The sequence below is a fragment of the Salvelinus alpinus genome, chromosome 37 (assembly GCF_045679555.1).
Source record: "Salvelinus alpinus chromosome 37, SLU_Salpinus.1, whole genome shotgun sequence".
NCBI lineage: Eukaryota > Metazoa > Chordata > Actinopteri > Salmoniformes > Salmonidae > Salvelinus > Salvelinus alpinus.
The window spans coordinates 11,728,293-11,744,834 of record NC_092122.1 but is presented as its reverse complement, the minus strand read 5'-3'; the positions used below and the strand labels follow the sequence as shown (position 1 = coordinate 11,744,834).

Below are 16,542 nucleotides of genomic sequence, written 5' to 3'. Positions count from 1 at the left end.
CAGCGGTCTAAGGCACTGCATCTCAGTGCTAGAGACCCTGGTTCGATAACAGGCTGTATCACAACCGGCCGTGATTGGGAGTCCCACAGGGCGGCACAGCGTCGTTAGGGTTTGGTCGGGGTAGGCCGTCATTGTAAATAAGAATTTGTTCTTAACTGGCTTGCCTTGCCTAAAAGGTTAAATAACAAATCCTGGAGGGACTGACAAACATTCATACACGTTACAAACATACACGCATGTGCACACGCACACAGAATTCATCATTAACAAGCAGTGAGGCGAGAAGTGTGTAATCGGTTTCCTCCCCCTGGCACATCAGAAAGCTTAGATACACAGGGCTAAGAGAATAGAGGCAGCCTTTGTTAAGGAGATGCTTGAGGCCTAGATGTCTTTAAAAGAGCCTGTTGATGTTTTAAAATAACTCACATCACAACCCATATAAAATCACTAGCCAGCCACTAGCCAGTAGCCTGAATGGGGATGCAGAGTGTTACGGCTCCACCCAGAGCCCACACTCATCAGAGCCCACACTCATCAGAGCCCAGGTGATTCTCCTCAGAGTGTAGACTGAGCTTTTGGCAGTGAAAAGCTTTAGCCACTCATTAGTGCCCACAGCCCAACACTGACCCCTCAGAGCTGGTCCAATCAGAAGACAGGACTAGATCGGGGTCACCAAGTGTCCCATTACCCCAGGGAACCTTCCTTCATTATTAATTACTCACCGGACACACACACACACACACACACACACACACACACACACACACACACACACACACACACACACACACACACACCCCATAGCAACAGAGCCATTACAGCAGTACCAAGGGAATCTCTTTCTCTCTAGCCAACTGTCTCAAACACAGACACACAAGGGATGTGTCAGAAGTTAATGACATTCAGTACAGCTAATGTACTACACAGTCAGATACACACAGAGACAGACACACTCAGACAGAGACGCACACACACTCAAAAGAAAGGCATTTCACTGCACTTGTCCACGAGACAATAAAACTTGAAACACACACCTCCGTATCTGGCGGCTGCTCTGCGTCGGGAGGGAGACACCAGCTCCCTGACCATATGAAGCACCTGCATACTCATAGTGGGGAGGGGCCAACCATGCACACCGGGCGTGGGGAGCCCGCTCTCGCCCTCGCACCCCCGACAACCTCATCCCTCACATGGTCCTCTGAAATCATCCCAATGTCTTAAAAGTCAAGCCCATCGTATCCCCAGGCACCAGGTTTAGGGTCCACAGAGTGAGGATCTTTCCCCAGTCCTAGTTCCTCTCTTTGGGGTGGAGTAGTGGCGGCAGCCCCTCAAGGTTCCAAGGATGATTCCAAGGTTAGCTTTAGCCTCCAGTTCCACCCAGTCGTCCCTAAGCCTTTTTCCTCTCTGCTCCGATCCAACCTCCCTCAGTCTCTCTCAGCACCAGCTGCAAGCCCTCAACACTCCCTTACGCGATCACACATGCACGTCCCTAGCACTCACACACACTTTCTCTCCTACATGTGAATATCTACGGCAGTCACATTTAGGTCGACCTAGAGAGGCAGTCTGTTCTAAGACACTGAAGGCAGTCTGCATCACTGCTCTTCCTCTCCTCTCTCTCCAGGGGTCAGCGGTTGTTCCTGTCCAGGTAGATGATCGCCTCCCGTCCTCCTACGGCTCTCACATGTCCAGCAATACCAGACCGCCGCTCTCACATATCCATTAATACCCAGACCGCCACTCCCACATGTCCATTAATACCCAGACCGCCACTCTCACATGTCCATTAATACCCAGACCGCCGCTCTCACAGGTCCAGAAATACCAGACCACCGCTCTCACAGGTCCAGAAATACCAGACCACCGCTCTCACAGGTCCAGAAATACCAGACCACCGCTCTCACAGGTCCATTAATACCCAGACCGCCGCTCTCACAGGTCCAGAAATACCAGACCACCGCTCTCACATGTCCAGGTAAAGCAGATCACGCTCAAGTGACGCTCAAATCACACACAATGTCATCAACCCGACGGCTGGGAGCTGGAGGTCGTTGGTTTGTTAGCTGCCGTTGGCTACTCTTCTGAGACTCTCCGGCTCAGCGGAGAGAGAGGGCGTGTTCTTCTTCCCCAGTCGGTGCTCCCACACACAGAACACACACACACTTATCTTGTTCGGCAGAGGCAGTAGAGGTGAACACACGCACCCAGCTCTGAGGAACACAGGGAGGAGACTGTCAGATCCCTCTCTGTTTCTCTCCCTCTCTGTTCAGAGAGCTGTGCTGTAGGAGTTCACCTGGCTGGCAGAACAGAGGAAGGTGGTTTGGATCAATAGCAGCAGTATCCCTGCTCCAAATACACGCCACTCTGCTCACATCCACAGCTAGCTAACTCACTGGGGTAAGGCAGTCAGTCCACCCAACTCTCATCGTTCTCTCGCCCTGTTTAATACTCTCTCACTTCTCCCTCTCTCCCTGTGCACTGCTTTCTCCCCATCTCTCTTGTTCCCTTTCATGGAGTACATCCTCATTCACGGACAGCCTCGCTCTCCCCCCTCTGCCTCGATCTTTCCTCTCCCTCCCTCTCAGTTTTTCTCCCCCTCTCTTTCTCAGTCGTCCCCGCTTAGTAGCGACGCCCTGCTCCACCATCACTCTGAAGCCTGGTACATGAACAGAACGGGAAAATACAGGGGAAGGAAAAGACCAGCCGTGTGTGATCATCAGTATTTGTCTCTCTGTGTGTGTCTGAGCCAAATATATATATATGTGTTTGTGTCGTAGACAGTGATAAATTGTGCTCACTAGCATCTTATGTCCTTTTACATTTTCAATCAGTCTCCCGCCGTCTCTGTCTCCCCCATCTCAGTGTCTCTCCCTGCGTCTCCCCCATCTCAGTGTCTCCCTCCGTCTCCCCATTTCCCTCCGTCTCCATGTCTCCCCTCCGTCTCCCCTTCCGTCTCTCCCCATCTCCCCTTCCGTCTCTCCCCGCTCCCCTTCCGTCTCTCCCCGCTCCCCTTCCGTCTCTCCCCATCTCCCCTTCCGTCTCTCCCCATCTCCCCTTCCGTCTCTCCCCATCTCCCCTTCCGTCTCTCCCCATCTCCCCTTCCGTCTCTCCCCATCTCCCCATCTCCCCTTCCGTCTCTCCCCATCTCCCCTTCCGTCTCTCCCCATCTCCCCTTCCGTCTCTCCCCATCTCCCCTTCCGTCTCCCCATCTCCCCTTCCGTCTCCCCCCATCTCCCCTTCCGTCTCCCCTTCCGTCTCTCCTTCCGTCTCTCCCCATCTCCCCTTCCGTCTCTCCCCGCTCCCCTTCCGTCTCTCCCCGCTCCCCATCTCCCCTTCCGTCTCTCCCCATCTCCCCTTCCGTCTCTCCCCATCTCCCCTTCCGTCTCTCCCCATCTCCCCTTCCGTCTCTCCCCATCTCCCCTTCCGTCTCTCCCCATCTCCCCTTCCGTCTCTCCCCATCTCCCCTTCCGTCTCCCCCCATCTCCCCTTCCGTCTCTCCCCATCTCCCCTTCCGTCTCTCCCCATCTCCCCTTCCGTCTCTCCCCATCTCCCCTTCCGTCTCTCCCCATCTCCCCTTCCGTCTCTCCCATCTCCCCTTCCGTCTCCCCATCTCCCCTTCCGTCTCCCCATCTCCCCTTCCGTCTCTCCCCATCTCCCCTTCCGTCTCTCCCCATCTCCCCTTCCGTCTCTCCCCATCTCCCCTTCCGTCTCTCCCCATCTCCCCTTCCGTCTCTCCCCATCTCCCCTTCCGTCTCTCCCCATCTCCCCTTCCGTCTCCCCCCATCTCCCCTTCCGTCTCTCCCCATCTCCCCTTCCGTCTCTCCCCATCTCCCCTTCCGTCTCTCCCCATCTCCCCTTCCGTCTCTCCCCATCTCCCCTTCCGTCTCTCCCCATCTCCCCTTCCGTCTCTCCCATCTCCCCTTCCGTCTCCCCATCTCCCCTTCCGTCTCTCCCCATCTCCCCTTCCGTCTCTCCCCATCTCCCCTTCCGTCTCTCCCCATCTCCCCTTCCGTCTCCCCCCATCTCCCCTTCCGTCTCTCCCCATCTCCCCTTCCGTCTCTCCCCATCTCCCCTTCCGTCTCTCCCCATCTCCCCTTCCGTCTCTCCCCATCTCCCCTTCCGTCTCTCCCATCTCCCCTTCCGTCTCCCCATCTCCCCTTCCGTCTCCCCATCTCCCCTTCCGTCTCCCCCCATCTCCCCTTCCGTCTCTCCCATCTCCCCTTCCGTCTCTCCCTATCTCCCCTTCCGTCTCTCCCCATCTCCCCTTCCGTCTCTCCCCATCTCCCCTTCCGTCTCTCCCCATCTCCCCTTCCGTCTCTCCCATCTCCCCTTCCGTCTCCCCATCTCCCCTTCCGTCTCCCCCCATCTCCCCTTCCGTCTCCCCCATCTCCCCTTCCGTCTCCCCATCTCCCCTTCCGTCTCCCCATATCTCCTTTCCATCTCCCCATCTCCCCTTCCGTCTCCCCCCATCTCCCCTTCCGTCTCCCCATCTCCCCTTCCATCTCCCCATCCGTCTCCCCATCTCCCCATCTCCCCTTCCATCTCCCCTTCAGTCTCCCCCCATCTCCCCTTCCGTCTCCCCATCTCCCCTTCAGTCTCCCCCCATCTCCCCTTCCGTCTCCCCATCTCCCCTTCCGTTTCCCCTTCCGTCTCCCCATCTCCCCTTCCGTCTCTGCCTTTGGCTCCCTCTCTCCAAAACACTCTCGATATCTTCCCCTCTTTCTACCTCCACTAATTTCCCTCACTCATCTTTCTGTTTATAATGGTTAATCAAAAGAGAACTATGGTGCTCTCTCAGAAGCATGTCTGGTGCGTTAAACCTGCCAATTCAGGCAAACAAAAATGTAATGATGTCGCATAAGGCTTACTTCATTTTTCAATGTTTTTCAATTATTTTCACTGCATCAGACGTACTTTACCTTTTTTGTTTCCTGTTATGTATTCTCCATAAATGTATTTTTCACCCTCTGCATGGCAATATAACGTGATGCCATTCAGTTTCAGAAGATCATACACTTGACTCATTTCATTGACCTTGCAAAGAGATATGACTCATACATGCACAAAGGTGGGAACCTGCACGCAAACACACATGTACACACACAGGGGGGAGGCACGCAGGCACACACACCCTGCAGTCCCCCCCGTGTCTCAAGCCAAGGACAGTGTGCAGTCTGCATAGCAAGCTGTAATGGAGCAACCAGTGTCATTCTATATCCAAATGACATTTCCCCACAAAGAGGAAGACACACACACACACACTTCTTTAACTCTGCACGCACACACAACAAACAAAGCTGTGCAAGAGAGTGTGTGTGCAGCCCTTCTAAGGCATTGAGTCGCTACGCCCCAACACTACGCTGCTGTCGCTACGCCCCAACACTACGCTGCTGTCGCTACGCCCCAACACTACGCTGCTGTCGCTACGCCCCAACACTACGCTGCTGTCGCTACGCCCCAACACTACGCTGCTGTCGCTACGCCCCAACACTACGCTGCTGTCGCTACGCCCCAACACTACGCTGCTGTCGCTACGCCCCAACACTACGCTGCTGTCGCTACGCCCCAACACTACGCTGCTGTCGCTACGCCCCAACACTACGCTGCTCTCTGTCTGTGACCCTGAATTCCCAGGAGTATGGGGCCCATCACAGAGATAGTACACCACCTCTAAGTCCCCTGGACAAACACACACACACCGGTACAAACAGTGTAGCGGACTTCAGCGTTTACTATCTAGTCTTGCTGGTTTCCCCATCTTCTACAGTTCCTGTGTCATATGCCGTCTTAATATGATCAGCATACACCTTTCTGACTTGAAGGAAGATAACCAAGGGAAATAAAGGTGTGTGTATCTGTACTGACCAAAGGCGTGCAAAGCAAGAGAGGTAAAGAGAAGAAGACCCGGCGGAGTATGGATTGATCTCCTGTCGATGGAGGAGACATACAAAGGCGTATATCGACAGTCTCCCCTCTCTCCGACGGCCCCTCAGCCCTGGTCATAAGAGGGCCAGTCATACACACATCAAATCAATGGCCCCTCCACGGCGCTCGGTTAACACCTGCCTGACTGGAAAATGACAGATAAGTCCGTCTAAACTGGGGAACCATCACCTCTTCAATCTAGGAGGAAGATCGAGTTCAGCCTGTCAACAGTCCTCAATCTGTGAATCAGCAAAGTCGAGAAGGAACTGTCAATGTGGGTTTTGGGGTCTTCGATTGAGGACACTCAAGATGGAACACACTTCAGAGGTCAAGATACCAGAAAGTGTCTCCAGAGACGAGGGAGGGATGAAAGGGACAAAATTGAGAATGAGAAATGGGGAGAAAGAGCGAGCAAGGTAGGAGAAAATGAAATAAGAAACGGCAATAGACTGATAGAGAAAGAGGGAAAAGAGAGTAGAGGTTTGCACAGGCTCATTTTCACTCACTGAAATCAGTCAAGAGACGTCTCCAATTTTAGCAGTCACAACATGAATACAGCTCTTTGATTGCTGTCTGTTTGCTGCTAGACAGTAGTAACTCCATTTCCCCCAAACATTCCCTCTCTCTCTCCCTACATATATCTCTCTCTCTCTCTTCAGCAGGTTCACTCCAGGTCGAGCTAGCTGACAAGGGGCTAATGCACAAACAAATCAACGTGACAAGGTGAAAACACCCAGTCGCTGTTAGCATGGACTGGTAGGAACACACTGTAGAAGGCCAATAAGAAGTACAGGAACTTTACACTGACAGTGTGTTGTATTCTGAACTAAACCAGCTTCCATTACTCATCTCCTTTCTTCCATGAACACTGATCTGACAGGGTATGACAGGTCTAAGCAATATGATAAATCCCAGTCCCCTGTCCCTTCCCCATCCCTCCTCTCTCCCTTTCCTTCCTCCTTCCTCTGTTCTGGCTCCGTGCCACAGGGAGCGAGGGAATGGAACACGGGGGGGCAGACTGGAAAAACATCACTGGGCTCCCTCACACTTCCTGTTTGCACCGTGTCACTTCCTGCTCTCAGGGTTTAACTTTCCAACCAATCAAAAGACTGCTATTATTCCACTGACTGTACGGTCCTGCTGCATGCCCACACTACTTTAGTCTCCAAACTCTACAATGACATCTGACCTTTCCTCATCTCTCAACACTTTCAGTCTCAGTCCTCACCCAAACCAGTTCTGGCCAATGAACGCCTCACACCTCACTCTTATACTCTCAAAGGCCACTCCCACATCCATGGCAGTCCTCCCCTCACACAAATCAGGCCTCTGCCTCACCAAAGTCTACTCATCATCCCAAACCTGGCCTCACCCCTCATGCCTACATCTGTCCCTCCCCATAACCCCATACTTTCCCTCTGCAAGCCCAGTCTGTCCTTCACCCTACCCTCTGTAGCCAGAGTGACCTATACGTCACGGCATGTACCGATCATCTGCTGTAGCCTTTTACAGGATGGTGAGAGATTCAGAGAGCCATAAAGGCCCTCTATGGGGAGAGCTGAGCAAACAGATGTGTGTGTGTGTGTGTGTGTGTGTGTGTGTGTGTGTGTGTGTGTGTGTGTGTGTGTGTGTGTGTGTGTGTGTGTGTGTGTGTGTGTGTGTGTGTTAGGAGGAGGGTGGAGTTGTTTACAAGCCAACAGTAAAATCAGCAGCTGCTAATACAGTAGAGCACTAGAGGTGGAGGTGACCATGATGTGTAGTCGTGCTGTAGGGGCAAGAAGAGGAACGACACACGCAAACCAAAACTTCGGGACCACGAGCGTGGGAGTTTATGAACGATACCCATGCTGCTCTGCTCAGGCACGCTCGCGGTCAGCCAGCCGTTCGTGCGTCTTCAGGTCTATCCCGGTTTGACATTGGTCGATACAATGCGCGTCGTTCGCCATCGGTTGACGGGTTGCACGCCATTTGTCAGAGAGTGTGTGTGCGGTTACTCAATGCTCAGTAGGGTGTGTGTGTGTCATTTGTTATTGGTCATAGGGGTGAGGCCAGCTTGCCAATGGTCAGTGGAGGTGGGGGGGGGGGGGGTATTGGTCACGAGGTGTGAATGATTTGGCCATTTGTCACAGGGTGCGGTAGGGTGCTTTCTCATTGGTTAAGGTGTGTTGTGTCCTCGCCACTAGGGAGACGGGAATGACTGCCTGAGCACCAGCTATTTATGAGCGTGCCAGCGTGTTCTGCAGTGTAGGCCAGGTGTGTTTTACAGCTCGCCTGTGTGTGATATGCATTCACCTCATCACAATTACACAAATGTACACCACGAATGTGTGTGAGTGCATGTCCTGAGGTATAGATTTACGAGCCCCATTCATAAACCGCGGGTATATAGAGGCACTTGAATCAAGAAGATACCGCACCGCTTTCCTTTCAACAGCCACGTTGTGTATATGAGGCTTTCAAAGCAAAACACGAAGCAAGTAAACCGTCAGTTTGAGCTAGATGTTTGAACACATGGGGTTCTGGTCAAAAGTAGTGTACTATATAGGGAATATGGTGCCCTTTGGGACACGTACTGAGAGAGTGGCATAACGGAGTGAGTAAACATGATGTGAATAAAGGCCCAGCCTGTCTCGGTTCTATACATAGTGCTGGACTCAACTCCAACACATTAACTATTGAGAGGTTCAACTTTGTGAGGAGCAGCGGGGTGCCAGGGTAGAGCTGGGAGTAGAGATCGCCATGCCAACATGCAGACTACAACGCCCATGATAGGCCAACAACCAGCCTTATGGTAGTAGAAAAGTCACAACAATTACTGTGTGTGTGTGAGAGAGAGTGGAGAGAACTGCTAAGTGGTAATAGAATTGACCCTAATTCTATGAAAATGTCTGTCAGTGAGTGAGTGTGTATGTATAAACGTTTTACTATACTTATGAGTACCAGAACTAAGTTCTCACAAGAATAGTAAACCAAAAAAATTCAGGGAAGTAAGGACATTTTGCCGGTCCTCACTTGTAAAAAGGCTATTTTAGGGGTTAGGTTTAGGGAAAATAGGATATTGAATGGGAATGAATTGGTTGGTCCCCAAAACGTCCTCACAAAACGTCCTGTGTGTCAGTAAGTGTGTACTGTATGTATGTGTGTGTGTGTCAGTAAGTGTGTACTGTATGTATGGGTGTGTGTGTGTCAGTAAGTGTGTACTGTATGTATGTATGTGTGTGTGTGTGTTCTAGTAAGTGTGTACTGTATGTATGTATGTTTTATTTTCATAAAATTATACCGTTTTCTTAGCTAGCTAAGTTGTTTACCTGTTGCTAGGCAGTTGCTAGGGACATTCCTGAAAGAAGCTAGCTAGCTAACAAGGAGTGTCTAGTTGGCAGAAGAGAAGAAGGGACAAAGAAGGGACAAAGTGGGACAAAATAAGGACAGAAGAAAAGGGAAAGGGGACATTAAGGTGAAGCAGTCCTCTAAAGACACAAAAGACAATAATACAAGAAACAACACTTCTATTGCCTCTCCCTCTACGATACGCACTTCCGGTTTGGTTTGGAGCGAGTAGTTGCATTCCGCTTTGCTCCACAGGTAGTATTACAGGTAGTATTACATTTCATTTCATTACAGTACAACAGTTTGATTTGTTTGATCTTAGCTGGCTACATAGCCGTCTTTGTATCCAAGATAATTGTGTAGTCTAGAGTAATTGTCGAGGTTACCTAGCCAGTTAGAGGTTACCTAGCCAGCTACACTTTCAAACAAAGTCAACAACGCAGCCACTGCTAGCTAGCCTATTTCACCAGCCAGCAGTACTATATCATTTTAGTCAATAAGATTTTTTGCAACGTAAGCTTAACTTTCTGAACATTCGAGACGTGTAGTCCACTTGTCATTCCAATCTCCTTTGCATTAGCGTAGCCTCTTCTGTAGCCTGTCAACTATGTGTCTGTCTATCCCTGTTCTCTCCTCTCTGCACAGACCATACAAACGCTTCACACCGCGTGGCCGCTGCTACTCTAACCTGGTGGTCCCAGCGCGCACGACCCACGTGGAGTTCCAGGTCTCAGGCAGCCTCTGGAACTGCCGATCTGCGGCCAACAAGGCAGAGTTCATCTCAGCCTATGCTTCCCTCCAGTCCCTCGACTTCTTGGCACTGACGGAAACATGGATTACCACTGATAACACTGCTACTCCTACTGCTCTCTCCTCGTCTGCCCACGTGTTCTCGCACACCCCGAGAGCTTCTGGTCAGCGGGGTGGTGGCACTGGGATCCTCATCTCTCCCAAGTGGACATTCTCTCTTTCTCCCCTGACCCATCTGTCTATCGCCTCCTTTGAATTCCATGCTGTCACAGTTACCAGCCCTTTCAAGCTTAACATCCTTATCATTTATCGCCCTCCAGGTTCCCTTGGAGAGTTCATCAATGAGCTTGACGCCCTGATAAGTTCCTTTCCTGAGGATGGCTCACCTCTCACAGTTCTGGGTGACTTTAACCTCCCCACGTCTACCTTTGACTCATTCCTCTCTGCCTCCTTCTTTCCACTCCTCTCCTCTTTTGACCTCTCCCTCTCACCTTCCCCCCCTACTCACAAGGCAGGCAATACGCTTGACCTCATCTTTACTAGATGCTGTTCTTCCACTAATCTCATTGCAACTCCCCTCCAAGTCTCCGACCACTACCTTGTATCCTTTTCCCTCTCGCTCTCATCCAACACTTCCCACACTGCCCCTACTCGGATGGTATCGCGCCGTCCCAACCTTCGCTCTCTCTCCCCCGCTACTCTCTCCTCTTCCATCCTATCATCTCTTCCCTCTGCTCAAACCTTCTCCAACCTATCTCCTGATTCTGCCTCCTCAACCCTCCTCTCCTCCCTTTCTGCATCCTTTGACTCTCTATGTCCCCTATCCTCCAGGCCGGCTCGGTCCTCCCCTCCTGCTCCGTGGCTCGACGACTCATTGCGAGCTCACAGAACAGGGCTCCGGGCAGCCGAGCGGAAATGGAGGAAAACTCGCCTCCCTGCGGACCTGGCATCCTTTCACTCCCTCCTCTCTACATTCTCCTCTTCTGTCTCTGCTGCTAAAGCCAATTTCTACCACTCTAAATTCCAAGCATCTGCCTCTAACCCTAGGAAGCTCTTTGCCACCTTCTCCTCCCTCCTGAATCCTCCTCCCCCTCCTCCCCCCTCCTCCCTCTCTGCTGATGACTTCGTCAACCATTTTGAAAAGAAGGTCGACGACATCCGATCCTCGTTTGCTAAGTCAAACGACACCGCTGGTTCTGCTCACACTGCCCTACCCTGTGCTTTGACCTCTTTCTCCCCTCTCTCTCCAGATGAAATCTCGCGTCTTGTGACGGCCGGCCGCCCAACAACCTGCCCGCTTGACCCTATCCCCTCCTCTCTTCTCCAGACCATTTCCGGAGACCTTCTCCCTTACCTCACCTCGCTCATCAACTCATCCTTGACCGCTGGCTACGTCCCTTCCGTCTTCAAGAGAGCGAGAGTTGCACCCCTTCTGAAAAAACCTACACTCGATCCCTCCGATGTCAACAACTACAGACCAGTATCCCTTCTTTCTTTTCTCTCCAAAACTCTTGAACGTGCCGTCCTTGGCCAGCTCTCCTGCTATCTCTCTCAGAATGACCTTCTTGATCCAAATCAGTCAGGTTTCAAGACTAGTCATTCAACTGAGACTGCTCTTCTCTGTGTCACGGAGGCGCTCCGCACTGCTAAAGCTAACTCTCTCTCCTCTGCTCTCATCCTTCTAGACCTATCGGCTGCCTTTGATACTGTGAACCATCAGATCCTCCTCTCCACCCTCTCCGAGCTGGGCATCTCCGGCGCGGCCCACGCTTGGATTGCGTCCTACCTGACAGGTCGCTCCTACCAGGTGGCGTGGCGAGAATCTGTCTCCGCACCACGTGCTCTCACCACTGGTGTCCCCCAGGGCTCTGTTCTAGGCCCTCTCCTATTCTCGCTATACACCAAGTCACTTGGCTCTGTCATATCCTCACATGGTCTCTCCTATCATTGCTATGCAGACGACACACAATTAATCTTCTCCTTTCCCCCCTCTGATAACCAGGTGGTGAATCGCATCTCTGCATGTCTGGCAGACATATCAGTGTGGATGACGGATCACCACCTCAAGCTGAACCTCGGCAAGACGGAGCTGCTCTTCCTCCCGGGGAAGGACTGCCCGTTCCATGATCTCGCCATCACGGTTGACAACTCCATTGTGTCCTCCTCCCAGAGTGCTAAGAACCTTGGCGTGATCCTGGACAACACCCTGTCGTTCTCAACTAACATCAAGGCGGTGACCCGTTCCTGTAGGTTCATGCTCTACAACATTCGCAGAGTACGACCCTGCCTCACGCAGGAAGCGGCGCAGGTCCTAATCCAGGCACTTGTCATCTCCCGTCTGGATTACTGCAACTCGCTGTTGGCTGGGCTCCCTGCCTGTGCCATTAAACCCCTACAACTCATCCAGAACGCCGCAGCCCGTCTGGTGTTCAACTTTCCCAAGTTCTCTCACGTCACCCCGCTCCTCCGCTCTCTCCACTGGCTTCCAGTTGAAGCTCGCATCCGCTACAAGACCATGGTGCTTGCCTACGGAGCTGTGAGGGGAACGGCACCTCCGTACCTTCAGGCTCTGATCAGGCCCTACACCCAAACAAGGGCACTGCGTTCATCCACCTCTGGCCTGCTCGCCTCCCTACCTCTGAGGAAGTACAGTTCCCGCTCAGCCCAGTCAAAACTGTTCGCTGCTCTGGCACCCCAATGGTGGAACAAACTCCCTCACGACGCCAGGTCAGCGGAGTCAATCACCACCTTCCGGAGACACCTGAAACCCCACCTCTTTAAGGAATACCTAGGATAGGATAAAGTAATCCTTCTAACCCCCCCCCCCTTAAAAGAGTTAGATGCACTATTGTAAAGTGGTTGTTCCACTGGATATCATAAGGTGAATGCACCAATTTGTAAGTCGCTCTGGATAAGAGCGTCTGCTAAATGACTTAAATGTAAAATGTAAATGTATGTATGTATGTATGCATGTCAGTAAGTGTGTACTGTATGTATGTATGTATGTATGTATGTATGTATGTATGTATGTATGTATGTATGTGTGTACTGTATGTATGTATGTATGTGCGTGTGAGTAAGTGTGTACTGTATGTATGTATGTATGTATGTATGTATGTATGTATGTATGTATGTATGTATGTATGTATGTATGTATGTACTGTATGTATGTCAGTAAGTGTGTACTGTATGTATGTATGTATGTATGTGTGTGTGTGTAAGTGTGTACTGTATGTATGTATGTGTGTGTGTGTGTGTGTGTGTGTGTGTGTGTGTGTGTGTGTGTGTGTGTGTGTCAGTAAGTGTGTACTGTATGTATGTATGGGTGTCAGTAAGTGTGTACTGTATGTATGTATGTATGTCAGTAAGTGTGTACTGTATGTATGTGTGTGTGTCAGTGAGTGTGTACTGTATGTATGTGTGTGTCAGTAAGTGTGTACGTGTGTGTGTGTGTGTGTACTGTATGTATGTGTGTGTGTCAGTAAGTGTGTGTGTGTGTGTGTGTGTGTGTGTGTGTGTGTCAGTAAGTGTGTACTGTATGTATGTATGTGTCAGTAAGTGTGTACTGTATGTATGTATGTATGTATGTATGTATGTATGTATGTATGTATGTATGTATGTATGTATGTATGTATGTATGTATGTATGTATGTATGTATGTATGTATGTGTGTGTGTGTCAGTAAGTGTGTACTGTATGTATGTATGTGTGTCAGTAAGTGTGTACTGTATGTGTATGTGTGTGTCAGTAAGTGTGTACTGTACGTATGTGACCGAGTGAGTGTGCCTAGCCCAGAGTGCGTTTCCCGTGTCCCTGCGCCGCTGGTGAGATGCCCTGAGGATAGCTCAGCAGATCCATCTCCTCCTGCTGCTGTGTTTACTGCTAGATGTAATCATAATCCTGGGAGGCTTCCTTCCTGTTCCCCTCAACGACACACACTACAGCCCTAGGAGAACAGCCATCATACCATCATCATCTACAGAGAAAAGCAGAGACAGGCAAAGAGCAAGAGCGAGAGAGAAACAGGAAGCCAGGTCAGTCTAGTGGGAGACTTGGTTCCATTGTGAACACAGAACTGAGACTACAGCTCCACAGGAGGAACTGAGATCAGAGGATATGGAAGAGGACATAAACACTACTGTGCTAAAGCCCAAAACATAAACACTAGTTGAATACTGCACTGCAGCAATGGACACCAGCAATACAGCAACGCTACTACCTCTATACAGTAGCAGCTACAACCCATTGCAGTCGGTTGCTCCGGTTATAGACGGGTTGGTTGTTAAGCAACACTAACCAACGCAAAACAGACGGGGTTGGCTTAGAAAGTTGACAACCTGTAAACTAGATTTCGTCTCCAATGTTTATTGACAACAAATACATTCGCACAACGAGCACTACTCTCAAATACATCGTTACAGTTGTTGGTTAGCTCGCGAAAATTTGCCATATTAACACTGACATCAGTCAAAAAAACAAACAAAAAATTGTATCAGGAACAAGATAAAACTAGCTGAAACGCGCCACCTACGATTCCCCACGTGGCATCTTGTCATTGTTGCTAGCCAACTGGCCATCTAGAACCACAACACACCGCCTTCCCGCCCCACTGAAGCGTGCACACCGTTGTCATGCCGTTGTCAGCTAACCCATCTATAGCTACTACAAACTGTCCTGCCTGTTAGAGGTGACACCTTCAACGTGAGATAAATAATTTACATTTTGTAGAAATAAGTTAACTACTGTACTAACACCTATGTGGACTCTCCCATACTCAAACTTCTCAACTTGTTCAGGACACAGCCCAAGTGGGGCAGTGTGTGATAGATTAACTTGTCCAACCTGTACCACACAAATGAGCTTTGTCCCTCAAAAAAAATAGTTCTCACTCTAGTAATTATCCCTGTGACATTGTGTCAGTCGGAGGGCCTGCTGGAGTCTCACTGTGCTACGCAGAGCTGTCCTGTCCAGAGAGAGGGATGATAGCAGGCCTGGCCCTACACCAAGAGACAGAGAACCAGGGGTTGGATACTTCTGCTTTATCAGTGCCGACATTTCCCATGTTAGATTGTATAGCCCTAGACTGGGCCAAGTTAACATGTTAATGGATTGGAGACCAACTGCTTTTAACCAGGGCCAAGTGTTAGCATTTTAGCAGATAGCCGCTCAGCATGAACAGGTCCAAGGATTAGCATTTTAGCAGATAGCCACTCTGCCCTGCTCAGCATGAACAGGTCCAAGGATTAGCATTTTAGCAGACAGCCACTCTGCCCTGCTCAGCATGAACAGGTCCAAGGATTAGCATTTTAGCAGACAGCCACTCTGCCCTGCTCAGCATGAACAGGTCCAAAGATGAGCATTTTAGCAGATAGCCACTCTGCCCTGCTCAGCATGAACAGGTCCAAGGATTAGCATTTTAGCAGATAGCCACTCTGCCCTGCTCAGCATGAACAGGTCCAAAGATGAGCATTTTAGCAGATAGCCACTCTGCCCTGCTCAGCATGAACAGGTCCAAAGATGAGCATTTTAGCAGATAGCCACTCTGCCCTGCTCAGCATGAACAGGTCCAAGGATTAGCATTTCAGCAGATAGCCACTCTGCCCTGCTCAGCATGAACAGGTCCAAGGATTAGCATTTTAGCAGATAGCCACTCTGCCCTGCTCAGCATGAACAGGTCCAAGGATTAGCATTTTAGCAGATAGCCACTCTGCCCTGCTCAGCATGAACAGGTCCAAAGATGAGCATTTTAGCAGATAGCCACTCTGCCCTGCTCAGCATGAACAGGTCCAAGGATTAGCATTTCAGCAGATAGCCACTCTGCCCTGCTCAGCATGAACAGGTCCAAGGATTAGCATTTTAGCAGATAGCCACTCTGCCCTGCTCAGCATGAACAGGTCCAAGGATTAGCATTTTAGCAGATAGCCACTCTGCCCTGCTCAGCATGAACAGGTCCAAAGATGAGCATTTTAGCAGATAGCCACTCTGCCCTGCTCAGCATGAACAGGTCCAAAGATGAGCATTTTAGCAGATAGCCACTCTGCCCTGCTCAGCATGAACAGGTCCAAAGATGAGCATTTTAGCAGATAGCCACTCTGCCCTGCTCAGCATGAACAGGTCCAAGGATTAACATTTCAGCAGATAGCCACTCTGCCCTGCTCAGCATGAACAGGTCCAAGGATTAGCATTTTAGCAGATAGCCACTCTGCCCTGCTCAGCATGAACAGGTCCAAAGATGAGCATTTTAGCAGATAGCCACTCTGCCCTGCTCAGCATGAACAGGTCCAAAGATGAGCATTTTAGCAGATAGCCACTCTGCCCTGCTCAGCATGAACAGGTCCAAGGATTAGCATTTTAGCAGATAGCCACTCTGCCCTGCTCAGCATGAACAGGTCCAAGGATTAGCATTTTAGCAGATAGCCACTCTGCCCTGCTCAGCATGAACAGGTCCAAAGATTAGCATTTTAGCAGATAGCCACTCTGCCCTGCTCAGCATGAACAGGTCCAAGGATTAGCATTTTAGCAGATAGCCACTCTGCCCTG

The 16,542-nt window shown here is 50.6% G+C and overlaps 1 protein-coding gene across 2 annotated transcripts in view; it reads right to left on the bottom strand.

Moving 5' to 3' along the window:
• Window positions 1-16,542, bottom strand: part of LOC139566122 (USP6 N-terminal-like protein) — a 90,913-nt gene that overhangs the window by 52,945 nt on the left and 21,426 nt on the right. The window contains exon 1 of one of the 2 annotated variants that reach the window (XM_071387057.1): window positions 1,035-2,527. The exons of the other annotated variant lie outside the window; for it this stretch is intronic. Coding sequence (XP_071243158.1) covers window positions 1,035-1,110 — 76 coding nt within the window. The 5' untranslated portion in view covers window positions 1,111-2,527. Of the gene's footprint in view, window positions 1-1,034; window positions 2,528-16,542 lie in introns of those variants that run through there. 2 annotated transcript variants of the gene reach the window in all.